Consider the following 16,678-nt stretch of genomic DNA (forward strand, 5'->3'; position numbering starts at 1 on the left):
CCCCCCCCGCCCCCCTGCCCGTGTCTCCCCGCAGGCAGCCTGGGCACGGACACGGAGGAGCGTTTGGTCGAGTACCTGCTGGACCCGGCGCGCTACAACAAGCTGATCCGCCCGGCCACCAACGGCTCGCAGCTGGTCACCGTGCAGCTCATGGTGTCGCTGGCGCAGCTCATCAGCGTGGTGAGTGGGGGGCTCGGCCCCGGCCCCCCCGCGGGGCACCGGGCGACCCCGTGACCGGGCCCCTCTCTCCGCAGCACGAGCGGGAGCAGATCATGACCACCAACGTGTGGCTGACGCAGGTGAGGGACGCCCTGCCCTGGGACCCCTGCCCCCTGCCCCGGGACCCCCCCTTGCAGCCTTCCCCCTGGACCTCCGTGCCCCCTGATTTAGGACCCCCGTGCCCCCTGCCCTCGGACCCTCCCCATTTCCATGCCACGGGACCTGCACCCCCCCGCCTGGGGACCCTGCTCCCTGCCCTGGGACCCCCGATTAGAAACCCCTGTGCTCCCTGCCCTGGGACCCCCAGCTCCCTGGATTCTGGACCTCCATGTCCTCCTCCCTGGGACCTCCCTGCCCTGAGACCCCCCCGTGCCCCGGGACTCCCCCGTGCCCCCTGCCTGCGGCCGGGCCGGGTTGAGCGCGGGTGCCGGCAGGAATGGGAGGACTACCGCCTCACCTGGAAGCCGGAGGACTTCGACAACATGAAGAAGGTTCGCCTGCCCTCCAAGCACATCTGGCTGCCTGACGTGGTGCTCTACAACAAGTAGGTGGTTTTTTTTTGGGGGGGGGCGTGCACACCCCAACCCCACCCAGGGCACGGGGTGGTGCCGCTGCACCACTGGGGCAGGGCCAGGGCTGGCAGTGCATCATCCCTTTGCCCTAGCGCCGACGGGATGTACGAGGTGTCCTTCTACTCCAACGCGGTGATCTCCTACGACGGCAGCATCTTCTGGCTGCCGCCCGCCATCTACAAAAGCGCCTGCAAGATCGAGGTGAAGCACTTCCCCTTCGACCAGCAGAACTGCACCATGAAGTTCCGCTCCTGGACCTACGACCGCACTGAGATCGACCTGGTGCTGAAGAGCGAGGTGGCCAGCCTCGACGACTTCACGCCCAGCGGCGAGTGGGACATCGTGGCGCTGCCGGGGCGGCGCAACGAGAACCCCGATGACTCCACCTACGTGGACATCACCTACGACTTCATCATCCGGCGCAAGCCGCTCTTCTACACCATCAACCTCATCATCCCCTGCATCCTCATCACCTCCCTGGCCATCCTCGTCTTCTACCTCCCGTCCGACTGCGGCGAGAAGATGACGCTCTGCATCTCCGTCCTGCTCGCCCTCACCGTCTTCCTGCTGCTCATCTCCAAGATCGTGCCGCCCACCTCGCTGGATGTGCCGCTGGTGGGCAAGTACCTCATGTTCACCATGGTACTGGTGACCTTCTCCATCGTCACCAGCGTCTGCGTGCTCAACGTGCACCACCGCTCGCCCACCACGCACACCATGCCGCCCTGGGTGCGCACCCTCTTCCTTCACAAGCTCCCGGCGCTGCTCTTCATGAAGCAGCCGCGGCAGAACTGCGCGCGGCAGCGCCTGCGCCAGCGCCGGCACACCCAGGAGCGCGCCACCGCCACGCTCTTCCTCCGGGCCAGCGCCCACGCCTGCGCCTGCTACGCCAACCCCGGAGCCGCCAAGGCCGAGGGGCTCAACGGCTACCGGGAGCGGCAGGGGCAGGCGCCGCCCCCCCCGGCCCCCTGCGGCTGCGGGTTGGAGGAGGCAGTGGAGGGCGTGCGCTTCATCGCCGACCACATGCGCAGCGAGGACGATGACCAGAGCGTGAGTTGGGGCAGGGCTGTGGGGTGCATGTAGAGCTGTGGGGCATATGGAGGGCTGGGAGGCAGGATACGGGCAGGGATATGGGGTGCACACGGGGCTGTGGGGGTGCACGCATGATCGTGGGGTGCGTGCTGGTGCCCAGCTGCACCTGGGGAGGGGACGTGCACTCGTGCACACCACCACCAGCGACGTCCCTGCCTGGCCACATCCCTGGGGCCCTTCAGGACCCCGTTCCTGGCCCCGACCCCGCTGCTGCAGCCCCTTCCCCAGGTCCAGCAGGATGCGGCTGCTCCAGCCCTGGATCCCGGGAGGGCTGACCCCCCGCAGCCGCCGCAGCAGCACCGTGAGGCTGCAGACTGCAGCGCAGGTGGTCCCGGCTGGGGCTGCTCAACCCCCAGCTCAGCTCAGCAGCGAGCTGAGTTTTCCGGGCTCAGCAGAGGGGCTGCCTCGGCAGGGCCCCGGGGCCGTGCTGCGGGCTGGCAGGCGGCCCCAGGAGCCACAGTGCTGAGGGTGCAGATTTGGGGCTCTGCAGAGCAGCGAGGAGCTGAGCCCGCGGGGACATGGGCAGCGAGAGCAAAGCTGCCGCAAGACAGCTCGACCCTGGGGCTGACTGAGTTTATCCTGGCCCCGTGCAGGTGAGCGAAGACTGGAAGTACGTGGCCATGGTCATCGACCGCCTCTTCTTGTGGATCTTTGTCTTCGTCTGCGTCTTCGGCACCGTCGGCATGTTCCTCCAGCCCCTCTTCCAGAACTACGCCACCAACTCCCTGCTGCAGCTCGGCCAGGGCACCCCCACCTCCAAATAGTGCCGGGGGCCGCCCGCCCTCCCCGCCAGCCCCCAAGTGCCGGGGACAGCGGGGGACCCTGGGCTCACTGCCCGCGCCCCACAGCAGAGCCAGGCGGGCAGGTCCTGGGGCTGGGCGCTGGGCTCCAGGCAGCCGCTGCAAACTAATAAATACTCACACAGGAGGGGACTGGTTCGTTTTACTTCCATCGCATCCCGCACCGCTCCCCAGAGGTGCTGGCACAGGGCAGGTGAGGGAACAGGATGCGGGCAGGGCCCCCCCAAGCCAGGTAAGAGGCTGGGGGGGATGACGCGCTGGAAGAAAACCAAAATTGCCAAGGTTTGGAGCGTCGTGGTGTGAAAACAGCTCCTGGGGTAGCGTCTGACTTCTTCCCACTTTAGCACTGGGTGCTCCCAGCATCTCCCCTGGTGATGCCCAAACCAGGGTGAGGGGCCCGAGCCCTGCATCCCTCGGGGCTCCCCAGGGCTGTGCAGCAGCACCAGGAGGAGGCTGAGGCTGCCCTGGCTCCCTGCAGTGAGTGCACTGGCAGCAGGACGCTATTTTTGGGTCTGACCTGGAGGCATGGACAGGGCAGTGAGCGTGGCAGTGGTGCCACCATCCCCTGCAAAAACCCAGGCTCAGCCCACTGAAACCAGGAGCAGCCCTGAGACGAGCTGCAGCCGTGATTTATTTTCATTTTATTTTAAATCGTGCAGAGTTTGAGGCTGAGGGTCGCAGCCCCAGTGGGTCCTGCTGCAGCAGCGCTTCCTGTGCTGGCACTTGCAGGCAGGAATCAGCCTCATGGGGGAACATTTTAAATTGAGTGTTTTCTATAAATACCACTTATCCTCTGTGCAGCCAGGGAGCAAGGAGCAGTGACCAGCAGCGCGTAGCTCTGGGAGAAACCATGCCCAGAAAGGATTTAAAACCCAGACGTTTCACCCAGCCAGAGAAATCCTGGGTTGCTGGAGTCAATGCTCTTCAACCCCCTCCTCTCAGGGTGCTCCGTGGTACGTGCAGGGCAAGAGCTCCACTTAACCCAGCAGGCTGGGGGTTTGCCATGTTTTGCCTCCCCTTTGGGGTGCAGTTCTGGGTGAGCACAGGCCAGGAGGAGAGAGGGAGCAGAGACCCACCCGACCCAGTGAGAGCCCAAGGGTGGGAGGAGCCCCCGTCCCCCAGCCACAGCACCCAGAGCTGCCAGCAGCATAGCAGAGGGGGCACGCAGACTGAAAGGGGCCCCTTTCACATTGCCCCTTTCCCCTCCAAAAAAGCCCTCAGCTCTACCCAGGGATCCTTTTTCAACCTGCAGCAATTGACACAGCCGTGGAACAGAACCAGTTAACAATACAGAAAATTTATTAAACAGGGAATGTTTTGCTGGCCGCCTTGCAGAGATCAGTCTGTGTCCCAGCCCAGACGGGCTGCCAGTCACCATCCAACAGAGAGAACAAGAGACATGAGACCAGCCAGCTTTCTCAAAAGAGAGAATTTGCCTCAAAACCTGCCAGAGGGAGCTGCAGTGCACAGTGCAGTGTTTCAGGTTTGCAGTCCAAGAATCCCTCTGGTTTCTTGTGCCATCTTTTAAAAAAGAGAAGATGTGAACATAAAAGCAAACAGACTGAGCCTGCCCCAGCTTAAAAAAAATACAACAATTTTCATGCATGTTTTAAAAGAGAAAGGGCAGGGTCTCAGAGTAACAGGAGCAGAGAGAAGGCAGCCAGGCCTACAGGGGAAACTGCTGCACACTACTGACTCCATTTCAAAAAGGCGGTGGTGAAAGATGGACGCGCACACCCATGCTCCCACCTGCGCGCTCAGCCACACACCCCCAGGGAATCTCATTATGCATCAAGGAAAGAGAAATTATCTTCCTCTTGGGGTTTGCGGATCCAACTGCCGTAGCCCATCTCTTCTAGCGCGCTGAAGAAGCACTGCTTAGCTTCTTGGTATGACGTGGCTGCCTCCTTAGCTTCTGAGTACACCAAGAGCTTCTGCAGGTCCTTGTAGTTGTTCTTGGCACATAACTGCTGGAACAGGGCAAATGTTTTCCTCTTCGATACACGGGACACCTCCAGCTTCGGTCTGAGAGAAAAAGGCAGCCATGAAATACATGACAGAGACAAGCAGGAGCAGGGGACACTGGGAACAACCGCACAGTCGGATGCCTGCAAGATCTGGCTCAGTGAGACTGGTGTAGGGCCTGGGCTGGGCAGCGTTTGTTCTGCTTCAAGAGCACTGGCTCCAATCAGTTTGAAATTCTCCCCACACATGGTACTGTAACTGCTCGGAGCATACTGGTTATTCACGGCTGCCCCTCTCCCCAAACAGAAAATCAGCAGGAAAGGCTCCTCTTACCCATCTACTTTCCCCTTTGTGCCATCCAAGACTTCAACTTCGCTTTCATCAGCAAGACACCAGTTCACCGAGGACTCCTTCGTCTTGCCCGTCTGCCTTGCAGAGTCGTATACGCTGACTCGCCCAACCTGCATTGTCAGCGGTAAAGGAGGGTTTCGAGAAGTGCTCCAATCCCAGCTACCCCCCTGCCGTTCCTTTTGGGAAGTGATCGTGCTAGGTCTGATCTCATCTGGGACGGGCAAAATCTGAGGCGTTTCTGTTCCCTGTGGAGAGGGGCTCAGCTTGTCTCAGGCGCTAGGTTCTTACCAAGCTGAAGGCTACAGGGGCAGCCCTTGGTCTCCTTTCTCCCAGTAACCCACAGACGCTGGGGGGACACCACGAAGAGGGCTGGTTTACCGGCCACCAGCCTCCGGACCCTGGCTGCAGGCACTCTGCCAGGTGACCCTAGGACACCCCTGCAGGGGCCTCAGTGACGTCCAAGCCCACGGGCAGAGATGGAAGGCAGGATGGAAGTAAAGAGGTGTCAGGGCCACGGTACCTCAGGGTGGTTGATGTGATACGGAGCCTGGAGCTTCTTCTGCAGCACGTCCCCATCTCGCACCATGCGGCAGCAGATTGCACGCGTCAAATGGCCCTGGCTGTACAAGTAACCTGTGAAGATACACGTGAAGGCATTAGGAAACAGGAAACTGCACAGGTAATAGGCAAGGCAAACCCTGAGAGCTACAGCACTTCCCACAATCTACAGAAAGCTGGCAGCCACAGGGATCAGCAACAGTGACCTCCTCATGGCTACACGTCCCCTAGATGTGTAAGATGAAGATTTATAGACTGCACCATTTATCACCAGACACATCCAGGCAATTTTTGTCTCACTCTCCTAGATCACATGTGCCTTCTAAAATCGAGAACCCTGGAGAAAAACTCATTCCACCTACTACATAAAATCCACAAACTCCCTTTATACTTCAAAACAGAACAGCTCTGCCAAGAATGGCATTTCAGTCTGTTACTCCTACAGCCTCCACAAACGAGCTTTTCCACCCCTGTGGGAGGGAGGGTATTTGTCAGCGCAGCCCATTTCTAAGCAGCAGGGCAGCACAGCTGTCCCAACCCAGAAAGAACCGGTGGGTCTCATACCAAGCGTAACAGAGCTGAGATAAACTGGCTCTATGAAGTGTGACAGCAACGCTCCTTGCAAACCGAGTACATTCCAGCGTAAGATTTTGTCACTGCAGGACATGGTGCGCAGCCTCTCCCCATGCTGGATCCCATCCCAAGTTGGCACAATGTCACTCGACTCCACGGGGATGGTGCCTTCCCCTGCACAAGCAATGAAGAAAGCTTTTCTGTAGAGTCAGATATTCAATAAACCTCAAAACCCATCAACAGCTGTACAGGAAGTTATCTTCTACGCACAGGCACTGAACCATCTCTGAAGTCAGCCTGGCTCCGCCATGCAGGGAGCAAACACACTCACCGTTCTCCACCTTGGTCCGCAGCTTGCCTTGCTTGGGGTTCTCAAAGAGAGGCTGATGCTGGGCTTGCCCCATGGCGCTCGCCTGATCGCTGCAGGATTTATCAAAGAGTGCCCCGTCCCCACAAGGCGCTGTGCTAGAAAAGAAATGCTCCCCAGGTTAGAACCAGGTTGCAGAAAGCTGCCGAGGCCAGCGGTGCAGCACCGCAGGTCATTGCCTGTACAACCCCATACAGACCTGACATAGAGGTGAAAGGTGACATTGCTCTTTATTTTGAGTCTCTTCTTCCCCGCTGGCTCAAAAATGCTCTCTTCTGCAGAAGAAGGGTTAGACGGATCATACTTCATCAGCTCACTATAGAGAAACCTGAAAATAACAGCAGCACACCATCAAACGGCTGCTTTGCCCCTCTGTCAGGGAGTACCTCACTCCAGCCACTGCCACAAACTGAGGACGCTGCTCCTCGTCCTGCCACGCTCGAGAGCAAAGACCAGGAGTCACGGCGGGGAATACTTGGAAGCCAACCTACAGCACTGACACTCCAGACAAGGCTGGAAATAAAGCAGATTTCTTGCAATGCAGAAGACACGTAGTAGAAAATAAGTGTTCTGTCAGGTAAGCAGACAGAAGCACTGGAAGGGGAGAGAAAGGAGCCTGGCTGGCTCTGCTCTGCTGCTTGCATGCATCTTATCCAAGCGCGAAGACGACTTCAAGGTGGTAACCTAGCACCTTTAGTCAGCACCAAGTTCACATTAACAGTAAGCGGCCCCGAAGGCAGCTGAACACAAGCAGAATTGTTAGCACAACCCCACGATCCATTTACAGCGACTGGGTCTTTTATGGCTGATTCTGTCTGGGAACAGAGAAAAACCTTGAGGTCTCCAACACGCTGTCAAGGACTAAAGAAAAACTGCGGCTTCACAGAGATTCCTCAAATAAAACACTTTGCAAGGAGAGGTGGAGCTCACCATTCTCATCTCTGACAGGCTTTGCTGTGCCAAAGCAGCCCAACAGCCACAGCTGTCAAGATTAATAGCAGAGACAGACAGTAAGCAAGAGCGCAACGCTCTGATTTTACGGTTTGCTGGGGAGCAGCCCTCAACACCTTCCAGCGCTGAGGAAGACAGATCCTAACAGCAGCAGACAAAGGCTTTACAAAGCCAGCTGGCTTCGCTGTTCGTAACTGGAAGGGCAGGCAATTATAAAAGGCTTGCCCAACTGCATCTCCCTTCAGTTTAAGGAAAGAAAAAGCGCCGTGCTGAATGTTTATACAAAGGCGAGAACAATCGCACTGTTTGGTTTAGGGAAAGCCCCTCCCAACTAATGGAAAAGGATTTCTCACTTACCAACACGAACACGTTTGACAAATTTTCCTGAAGCTTTCTACACCTGGGCCCAGAAAGGCCGCAGCAGGATCTGGCGGGCAGATTCCCCGGCACTGTCTCTGACAGAAAGCTGGGCTCAGACTGAAGCCACGCTTTGCGTGCTGGCCAAGCAGCCTCTGCAGGATGCTTTATTTTAAGTACATCCAAAGCAGCCCTTGGGCTCTTGGCAGGTTTCCAGTTTGGTACTAATTTGGGACCATTCAGGCATGGCCCTTTCTTATCAGAAATAATATCCCTCTGTTTAACAACACATGGGTAAACAGCGGCGTTAAAGGATCGCAGCTGCCTCCGAAGGAACCATCACGGCTACAACCCTCTAGGATGGGGTGAGCACCTTTTGGCAGGCACCTCTCCCTCTCCTTTGGGTTTCCCCTCGTCTCACCTCACAAAGCCTCTTCGAGAAATGATTTCCGCATGACAGTCATTCACAGTCTCCCCCTTCAAGCTCAGTTCTTCTCCTTTCACACATCGATTACCTGAAAACAAAAACAAAACGTCACAGTCACCACACAGCTTCACAGAAGGGAGGGTTTTGAAGGTTTTATCTCACCTGAAGTTTTACTTCTCTGGGCTTCTGACTAGCAGCACCGACTGATTAGGTCATTATCCTGATCCAGGCGGTTAGGAAAATCAGGCACAAAGTACACGCTACTTTAGGGATAGTGAAGGCTTAAATTGCCACAGTTTTAGGGCAGTGTCCCTTCAAAACCCTCTGTGCTTTTCAACCAACCTCTCTGGGTGGAAGCACAGCAGCTAACTAGAGAGGGGACTAAGGTATACAAAGCTGTGAAAAACTGGATGATCTTGCGCTATACAAAGCAGGAATCCACGCTCTGATGGGTGCGCACAGCCTAGCACAGAGCAATGCAAGCAAAGATTAAGAGCAATACAGCTGAAGGCACAACCACTTTGTTCTCTCTCTCTCTCTAACTAAATCACTTGTGACACTACGCGAGCCCTGGGAGCATTTCTTGCCCTCTCTGAAGAAGCCCTACAGCAATTCCCTAGTCATAGCTGACAGGGAAGAGCAGCGGGCTCAGAGCTCAGCTCACGCTGGAAGAAGCTGTCCATACCTGTTCCGATGCTGACCACAGCTCCCAGGTCGTTGCTTCCCCTCCGCATGATGATGGCAGCCAGGATCTTCCGCCCAAGCAGGCTGTGCTGGATGCGAGCCGTGAGGGCATTGAAGCGCTGGTGGCTCAGCATGGCCATCTGATCGTGGAGGGTGCTGCCACTTACAGGGAGCTGGAACGGGGACGCAGACCAGGATTGCTAAGAGACCACAAGCAGGTCAGTGAACAAAACAGCTCGAGCAGCAGCAGCTAGCCTGAACCACGGCTATCCGAGCAGAAGGCAGGAAGACAGAAAACACAGACCATGGGGAATGCAATTTTGGGCTGAACACACGGAGAGTATCAAGGGGTGGGGGGGTTCTTTTGGTTATTTCTGGGGAAACGCTCTCCAGTGCGCTGAGCTCTGCTTTAAGCGCATCATCAGCAGACAGCAGCAAGCTGTCCTCCGGGCAGCAAGCTCAGTGGGCTGAGGAGCGGCCTCCTGGGATTGCCAGGGGAACCCCACTGCAAAGGAACAAAACCAATCTTGCCCATTCCCAGAGACTCAGCCAAGGAAATCTGTTACTGGATTCGCAGGAATTCCTTCTCTGGCTGCCTGCTGGGAGACTGCACAGTCACTCCGTCTCAAACGGGCTCTTGCCTCCTCTAGCACTGCTGACTGCCACGTTGTCCCTGATGGATTTTCTATTTACAGACACAGCTGCTACACTCAGCTGTGCAGCTGGGAACGCAGCTTTTAAGACACCACAAAACTCAAGCGCGATTTAAAGAAGCACAGGTTTGGGACAGCCAGGCTGACACAAACAGGGCTTTGTTCTTATCTGGTACGCGACTTTCTGAGCTGACAATTTTTAGTGTGCTAGGAAGGAATGCAGAACGGAATTATTTTAATCACAGAACAAAAATGAGCACGTTCCTGCTCCACCACAGGAGCATATTTCAGCAGCTTGTGGAAGTATCTGAGGATAATGTAGCCCTACAGCAGACACCATCATGAGGGAAGAGAACGTCTATGCCCTGAGGAAACATCTAACCCATTTTAGGAGACCATCAGCTTATCTACACCTTCAGAGAACAACGATCTCACAGTTGCTCTTGAAGGCATTTTTCTGCTGGACTGAACAGCACAGGACAGACAGGGCTGAAGAAGCAGCCCCAGCCTTGGAGGAAGAGGACGTTACCTCTGTGATGTTGATTCCCTCCATGCGCTCAGCCTTCTCCGTTTCCCCGATCAGGACTCGGAGCGCTGCGTCAGCTGCCTCCTGCTTGCCCTGTTTTTTACTGTGTGCAGTTACAGCTGGGAACCAGCGGCCTCCAACCTTCGCCTGATAGACAAACCTGTAAAGACAGCAGTGCACTTCTGAGAACCTCAGGGACCCCTGGATTTCAGTCTGCTTTTATATCGCAGTGTAGAGAAGAGCAGAGAGGAGGTAGCTTATTGTTGCCTGGACACGAAGTTCGCAGCATGGCCTGCTGCCACCTTTAACTGCATCAGGAACTTTGTCCTGACGAATGGATAGAGAACACAACCGCAGAAACGCAGTTTCCTCCCGGAGGGATGCAGCTCCTTACTTTGGGTCGTGGGGAGGTCCTGACTGGTCAATGAGTTTGAACTCTGCAGCAAAGCCATTAGAGCGGGCGTACTCCAGCAGGCCGCTGACAGGGTTGACGTTAAGGTATTTGATGAGCTCCCCAACGCCCTTCGCTTTTGCTGCCTTGGATTCATCCGGAGCGATGACCTGTGCTCCACTGCCGCGCGTGGACTGCTCCCCCTGGGGCTTCACGACAGGCTAGAGCAGAGTTAGAGAGGAGAAGGCTGTTAAATACAGAACAGCTGGTATTACTGCAGGACAAAGCAAACCTCTGCTAGAGCCACAACACGACTTTGTGGGGTGAAATCCAATGGAATACAAAATACTTGGGTCTTATAAAGAAGCTCTTTGTACCTGTTCAGGTGAGACACGTGGCACAGGCTCTCCAGAAAGAATCTTCATGGCAACTTCTGCTGCCATTTGCTTTGCTCCCTTCTTGCTGTTTCCTACCACAGCAGGGAAAATTTGGTCACCCATTTTCACACAGTAGCTGAACCTGACAGGACATTACAGCATACGAAGAGTGTTAAGCATAGATGTTGCAGTCTGATTATTATCCCCTTCTCCCAGTTCAAATTAAACCCTTCTGCATTCTCTCTTATTTAAGTCTACCACGATGGCCTCAAACAGTTTAAAATGCCACTCCAGCACTACCAGGTGCAGTACAAGACCAGAAGCTGCTCCTGGTAGAACAAGCAGCATCCTTTTCCTCTGAGAAAAGGCATTACTTTTGGTCTCTTTCTGGAGGCAGGTGTCTTGGAGAAGCCGTTCCCAGACTCCTGGGATAAGAGAAGCACTCAGCTAGGTCAGCGCTGACCACAGGAAGGTGGGTAGCATGCTGAACAGCAAGGATATTAAAGAAAGGGTTTCTGTGCTCCCCAAAGCTGACAACAACATGCCGTACCTAGGATCATGAGGGGGGCCATCCTGAGAGAGCAGCTGGAATTCAATCGTGTTCCCTGATTTTTGTCCGTATTCCATTAACACGCTGATAGGGTGCTTCCCGGGAAGCACGTTCAGTTGAGCTGGCGCAGACGACGACTCTGGCTCCGAGTGCAAAGGCTACAGCGAGAAACCAATTTCAGACCAAGCACTGTTTGACCAGACCTACAAATGGAAGACAAAACTCACCTGTTCTGATTCAGAACTGTTGGATGGAAACGGCTCTTCACATTTCATTCCATCGGGCCTTTCGTTCTCTGCTTCTTGCATCAGGACCTTCATAGCATTAGCTGCTGCCTCCTGCTTGGCAAGCTTTTTGCTCCCTGCTTCTGCTGGTGGGAATCGGCGCCCGCTGATCACTGCCTGGAACTTAAATCTTTGAAAGAAAAAGAAAGAAACCAGCAAGGTAAACCACGAGGCAAACCCACGGTACTCTCACAGCAAGCAGTTCCCGCTGGGATTCACGTGAGAAGGAACAGCTAGCTGCCATGCGCAGAAAGGACAAAAATATCAGGGGTGCCAAGAGCTCTGCACTTGGGCTTTGCTTCACAGCATTTCCAGAGCTGTTCATGTTCAGCAGCTCTAGATTGTGTTCTGAAAGTAAAGGATGAATTGTCTTGTTCCGCAGCTGCCAAACACAGCCCGAGAAGTGCAATGGCTGTATGCAAATAACAGCTCAGTTACGTCTCCTGCACACGGAGGAAGCTTAAAAGCAGCCTGCAGTTCCATCTGCACCTGGTCATTCAGGGTCATCCATCCCTCCGGCGGCTTCCCTGACCACCCAAAGTGCTTGTGAGCCACCCAGTGCATTCACACCACCTCAGAGAGGTGCTGCTGCACGGAAACCTCTTGCCTTCGATGTTTTTGTCTCCCTCCTCCTTGTGAGCGCTACACAGCTTTCCTCCTGGCCTCCAGCCCTGTGCAGAGGGAACCTGCTTCCAGAAAAAAGGGGTCAAGTGGGATCTGGAGGTGGGTTGTGGGGCGGAATCCATTCAGATCACCCCTTACAAAAAAGCCTGGGACTGCCTTCAGAAATCAGGCCAATTTTCCCGTCTAGCGAGTCTATTGACATACCCCGGTGCGGCACATCCGTACTTTTCACTGGTGCTCAGGAACAGCCACAATTTGGCACGTGGAGGCAGGACTCCAGAAGCTGACTCCACGAAGCGCAGCGTCATGCCACGCTCTGCTCGCACCGCATCCACTCTGACCTGCTGCTCTGAGCGGGATCACCTCATCTAACCCGAGATACCCACGCCCGAGGGCTTTGCTGGGCTCCCGTTATGCCACTTCCACAGAGAGAACATCTTGACTGCGTTTGGATAAGTGAGAGGTACCCCAGAAATGCCACTTTTACTCTCTTTACTCTCTGTAATCTGAAAGTGATGAAATCCAGGCTGCCTGGGGTTAAATTTTAGTGCCTTTTTTTTTTAAGCTCTACAAGGAATCAGCTAGGCTAATCAGTCCCAAATTGAAGTCAACGTTAATGAGCAGGCCCTTCGGGACAAGGCTGAGGTGAAGTTGGTTCAGGTTAGTTTAAACAAAGAGCTCAGGGAAGCTAGGAAACCTTACCGTGGCTCGTGAGAGGGCCCGCTCTGCTCCAGCATGTCAAACTCACAGTGCTGGGAGGTGTACTGGGAATATTCGGTAAGGCCACTCACTGGGTTCTTCTCCTGACAAGCCATCAGCTTCTCGACCGGCGTACATGGGAAACCAGTCTCAAACTGGGCGGCGTAACTGGGGGAAGCCTGGGAGTTCATGATGGACTCGGACTCCTCAGGCTGCTTGTTGATGGTGTTCAGATTGTCCGGGATATCATCCGAAGCCCACCTGCCATTTTCAGAGCTGTCATAGGTACTGAAGCTAGAAAAGAGGGGCTTCGTGTCCTCGGGCACGGCCGCTTCCGTGTCACTGTCGCTGCTCTGACCGGTCTGTCCCAAAGGCTGCTGCCCGTTCTCTACGCTCGATCCTGCTGCTGCTGGTGAAGCTGCGGCCACGGTCACCTCCTGCGGATCTGGAGGATCGGAGGAAGATGGCAAACTCGACCCAGGGTTGGGATCTACTCTTTTGGTCCCCGCGCTGGCCTTCAGCCGCATCTGCATCCGCTCGCGTTTCCTGTCCGTCAGGGACCATCGTGGAGGGTTCGAGTTTTCCTTGTGGACATCGCCCAGCTTCTCCAGAGCGCTGAGAAAGGCGTTAACGTCCTTGGCCCTCGAAAAGCCAATGTTTTTGGCAAGGTTGAGCGCCGTTGTTTCTGCCACTCTGAACAAGTAGTTGCAGATTTTGTCCTTTGTCTCAGCCATCGTGGGGCTGACGTCTCTCGAGCCAGCCACGCTCCTCTCCCCTCTGCCCTCAGAAGCTGAGGCCGCGCTGCTCCCCCCGTGCTCAGGAGGGTTTCTTTCTCTCCCCGCGCTTGGGCTGGCAATCCTCCACAGCGGCGGCGTCTCTTCACCTTTGTGCAATTTGCCTTCTTTGAGGAGCTTGTACAAAATACGATTGACTTCTTTCTTTTGAGTTTTAAGCTTCCGTGCAAGATCATAAACCGTACAGGTCTTCCCCACCCCAAGCTGCCTGAAGGTAGTCAGAATTTCCTGTTCATAGTTCTGCCCGGCAAGAGACAGCCTCTGGAAATTCAGACTTATGGTGTCAGAATCTCTCTCCCGGTTCTCCTGACCGCGGTGCTGAGGAGGGCGACAATGCAACGAAGTTTCCACCCGCTGGCCCCTGTTGGAGAACCTATGGCATCCTGCTCTGCCGCGCCTGGCCGGCCATCTCCCTGCAGGAGCCGGTGTCACAGCCCGCAAGCCTCCGACGCGCGGCTCCTTGTACGGTTGCAGCTCCTGAATTGAACGGACTTTGCTGTCCTGCCCTTCTAGGAACTGCTGTCGTGAAAAGGCTTCCCGGTTGGTTTCCTGCAGGGTGTGGGGGCGGTTGGAGAAACCTGGGTTAGTGCTGGAGTAGTTAGGTCTTGGACCGGTAAAATACGAGCCTTTGCCTCGAGCGGTGCCTCTGTTCATAGCGCACTGCTGGAGCACGCGGGGGAACCGGGCTGCCTTCGCACCCAAAGAGAAGCTGCGGTTCGCTCGGCGCTCTCCAGTCCTGAGCAGGAACCTGCTAGGAGGGGAAAACAGGACCTCAGAACCCAGGTACACAATTACAGGCTTCCAGAAACTCAGTCTGAACAGCCTCCCGGCTACCGAGACATCTGAAGCATCCTCACCTTGCCAAGCCTTCCTGCTTTCCACAGGGTTTAAATTATTCACGTAAGCACAAGTGGCACATTCTGCCTGCCCAGCACAAAGGCCAGCAGCTGGGAACCACAGGTGAAGCTACCCACCAGAAAGCAGCTTCAAAAAAGAGCGGCCCCCTCTTCTTTGGGGGCTGAGCTTCAAGCTGGCTGCACAGAGGCTGTTTGCCTCTTGGCAACGCCTTCTGTCAAAGGCTCACCAGGCGCCTCCAAAACACGAGCAGCTTTCACCAGGCTGCCCTCAGGGAGGGAGGAATCACAGCTCTGTTTTGCAGAGAAACAGTAGCACGAGGAGGTGAAGCAGCTCACACGGGACAGAGCAGAGCTGCAGCGGGCTCAGAGCAGTTTTTAGACTCGCAGCCTGAAGCCTGACACCCGAAATGTACTTTCCTTCCTGGACGTGACCTACAGAGGTAAAGCATCACACCGCAAGAGGAGTAAAGTGATAACATACAGAGAAATCGGAGAGGCGCGTGCTTCTGAGCAGTATGAAAGGCATTTTGGGACTGCAGCCCCAATTTCACTCACATATCTGACAGCTGGGCCATCCCCCTGCGCTACAGGGCACAGGTCTCAGCTTTTTACACGGTTCTTAAAGAAAAGAAACCAAGCACAGGATAAAATCTAGCCCTTCCACCACGGCTGCTTGTGAACCCAGTGGATAAAAACATGCAACTGATACCTCCTGCCTCCTCGGGGACACCCACGTCACCTACCCTCACCTACGTGGCTAAGACTTTCTTTGGAAAACCAACTTGGTGAAGAAAGTTCCCTTCCTTCGTACCGAGACCTTTGTGAGAGCTTTGCAGCCACGTGGTGCGAGCTCTGGTGGGTGAACGTAGGAGCTGGCGGTTACACAGTGAAAAGGAGAGAGGGAGGCGGGCTGCGTGGGGTGCTTCATTCCTAAAGCCGCCTAAACGGCAGAGTAGCAGCGATCTGTGCAGAACCAAGTACAGCCCAAGGTCACCGGGAGTTTCACTCTTTAGACCAGCAGGTTGACAGCCCCTGCCTGCCCCCAGCCACCACCACGGAGACTTATTTCCCCCCCCGGGAACGACACGGGCTCCGCGGGAGGTGAGCCCTGAGCCGACGGCAGGGCTGGCAGAACGAAGAGGGGGTTAGAGAGTTACCCTGCAGGCTCTTACCTCGCTCCCGTCCATGCGCTCCCGCACACGCCACTTTGTCAGCAAGAGCAGCGCAGGCCAGGCCCGACCGGGCAGAGCGCAGGCGGCACCGGGCCCCCCACCGAGCACCCCCGCAAGATGGCCGCGAGCTCCCTTTCGGTTTCGGTTCCCACACCTTCCCCCCCCCCGCCGGGGGCGGGCAGCGCCGAGGCTCGGCCCCGTGCCCGGGACGGCGGCGGGGAAGGGCCGGGAGGGGGAGCGGCAGGAAGGGCCCGGGGCTGGGCAGCGATCGGGGAGCGGCTCCCGGCGGGAGCCTCGGCCCGGTCGCCAGGACCGGGGCTCCGCCGGTTGTACCGGAGGCTGCGGGACTCCCGGCCCCTCGCGGCCGCCGCTCCGCGGGGCGGTTCCCCTTGGCACTCCCGGCTCCGTGCCCGCCGCGTGCCGTCTCCGGGCCACCGGGAGGGGAATGGGGGAGGGCGGGAGGAGCCTCGGGCCGCACCGGCAGCCCCGGGCCGCACCGGGCAGCTCACGGGGCAGCACCCCCCCGAGCCCCCCCCCCCCGGGACTCCCGGTACCGCGCCCCCCCCCCCCCCCCCTTACCCCCTCCGCCGCCCCCTTACCCCCTCCGCCGCCGTCGGCGCCGCGGCGGGCGCACGGTGATGACGCGACCGAGCCCCGCCTGCGCCTGCGCGGAGCGCCCCGAGGCCGCGCGGCCGCCATCTCCCTTCAGTGCACAGCGCTTCAGGGCCCGCTCGCGGGCAGGGCAGCGCATCGCCGCGGCGTGGCCGAGGCCGAGGCCCGGGCACGACACTCGAGGGCTCGGCCGTGCCGCTCCGCCGAGGGTGGGGGGGGGGGG

General features: G+C 56.9%; 2 protein-coding genes across 3 annotated transcripts in view; one reads left to right on the top strand and one right to left on the bottom strand.

Moving 5' to 3' along the window:
* The window catches only part of CHRNB2 (cholinergic receptor nicotinic beta 2 subunit), a 23,534-nt gene extending 20,721 nt beyond the window's left edge, over window positions 1-2,813 (top strand). Inside the window, exons 2-6 of the mRNA XM_035346636.1 lie at window positions 25-180; window positions 255-299; window positions 654-763; window positions 884-1,841; window positions 2,477-2,813. Coding sequence (XP_035202527.1) covers window positions 151-180; window positions 255-299; window positions 654-763; window positions 884-1,841; window positions 2,477-2,647 — 1,314 coding nt within the window. The 5' untranslated portion in view covers window positions 25-150 and the 3' untranslated portion in view covers window positions 2,648-2,813. The remainder of the gene's footprint in view (window positions 1-24; window positions 181-254; window positions 300-653; window positions 764-883; window positions 1,842-2,476) is intronic.
* A 1,148-nt stretch (window positions 2,814-3,961) lies between these two features.
* ADAR (adenosine deaminase RNA specific) lies at window positions 3,962-16,637 on the bottom strand. 2 transcript variants are annotated; one of them, XM_035346562.1, is made up of 15 exons: window positions 16,443-16,637; window positions 13,024-14,562; window positions 11,641-11,827; window positions 11,414-11,571; window positions 10,864-11,005; window positions 10,490-10,707; window positions 10,099-10,255; window positions 8,918-9,089; window positions 8,227-8,320; window positions 6,697-6,825; window positions 6,462-6,595; window positions 6,122-6,304; window positions 5,520-5,632; window positions 4,982-5,109; window positions 3,962-4,708 (listed from the first exon to the last, which is right to left on the bottom strand). In XM_035346562.1, exons 1-15 carry the CDS (start codon window positions 16,592-16,594, stop codon window positions 4,468-4,470), a joined length of 3,747 nt encoding a protein of 1,248 aa, XP_035202453.1. In that variant the 5' UTR covers window positions 16,595-16,637; the 3' UTR covers window positions 3,962-4,467. The 2 variants fall into 2 exon arrangements, with proteins under 2 accessions (XP_035202453.1, XP_035202452.1); XM_035346561.1 differs by having other exon boundaries at window positions 8,918-9,116.
* Window positions 16,638-16,678: the final 41 nt, after the last annotated feature.

This window comes from Oxyura jamaicensis, chromosome 25 (genome assembly GCF_011077185.1).
Source record: "Oxyura jamaicensis isolate SHBP4307 breed ruddy duck chromosome 25, BPBGC_Ojam_1.0, whole genome shotgun sequence".
In the NCBI taxonomy this organism is placed as follows: Eukaryota; Metazoa; Chordata; class Aves; order Anseriformes; family Anatidae; genus Oxyura; species Oxyura jamaicensis.

What these genes read in the sequence shown, in the direction of transcription:
- ADAR (XM_035346561.1), bottom strand. Translation starts at nt 16,594, where the DNA reads ATGCGCTGCCCTGCCCGCGAGCGGGCCCTGAAGCGCTGTGCACTGAAG. An exon ending in GGCCCCCCTCATGATCCTAG is followed by an intron (nt 11,006 to 11,413) that starts GTACGGCATGTT and finishes ATGTCCTGTCAG; the next exon opens with GTTCAGCTACTGTGTGAAAA. An exon ending in ACAAAGGGGAAAGTAGATGG is followed by an intron (nt 4,709 to 4,981) that starts GTAAGAGGAGCC and finishes TTTTTCTCTCAG; the next exon opens with ACCGAAGCTGGAGGTGTCCC.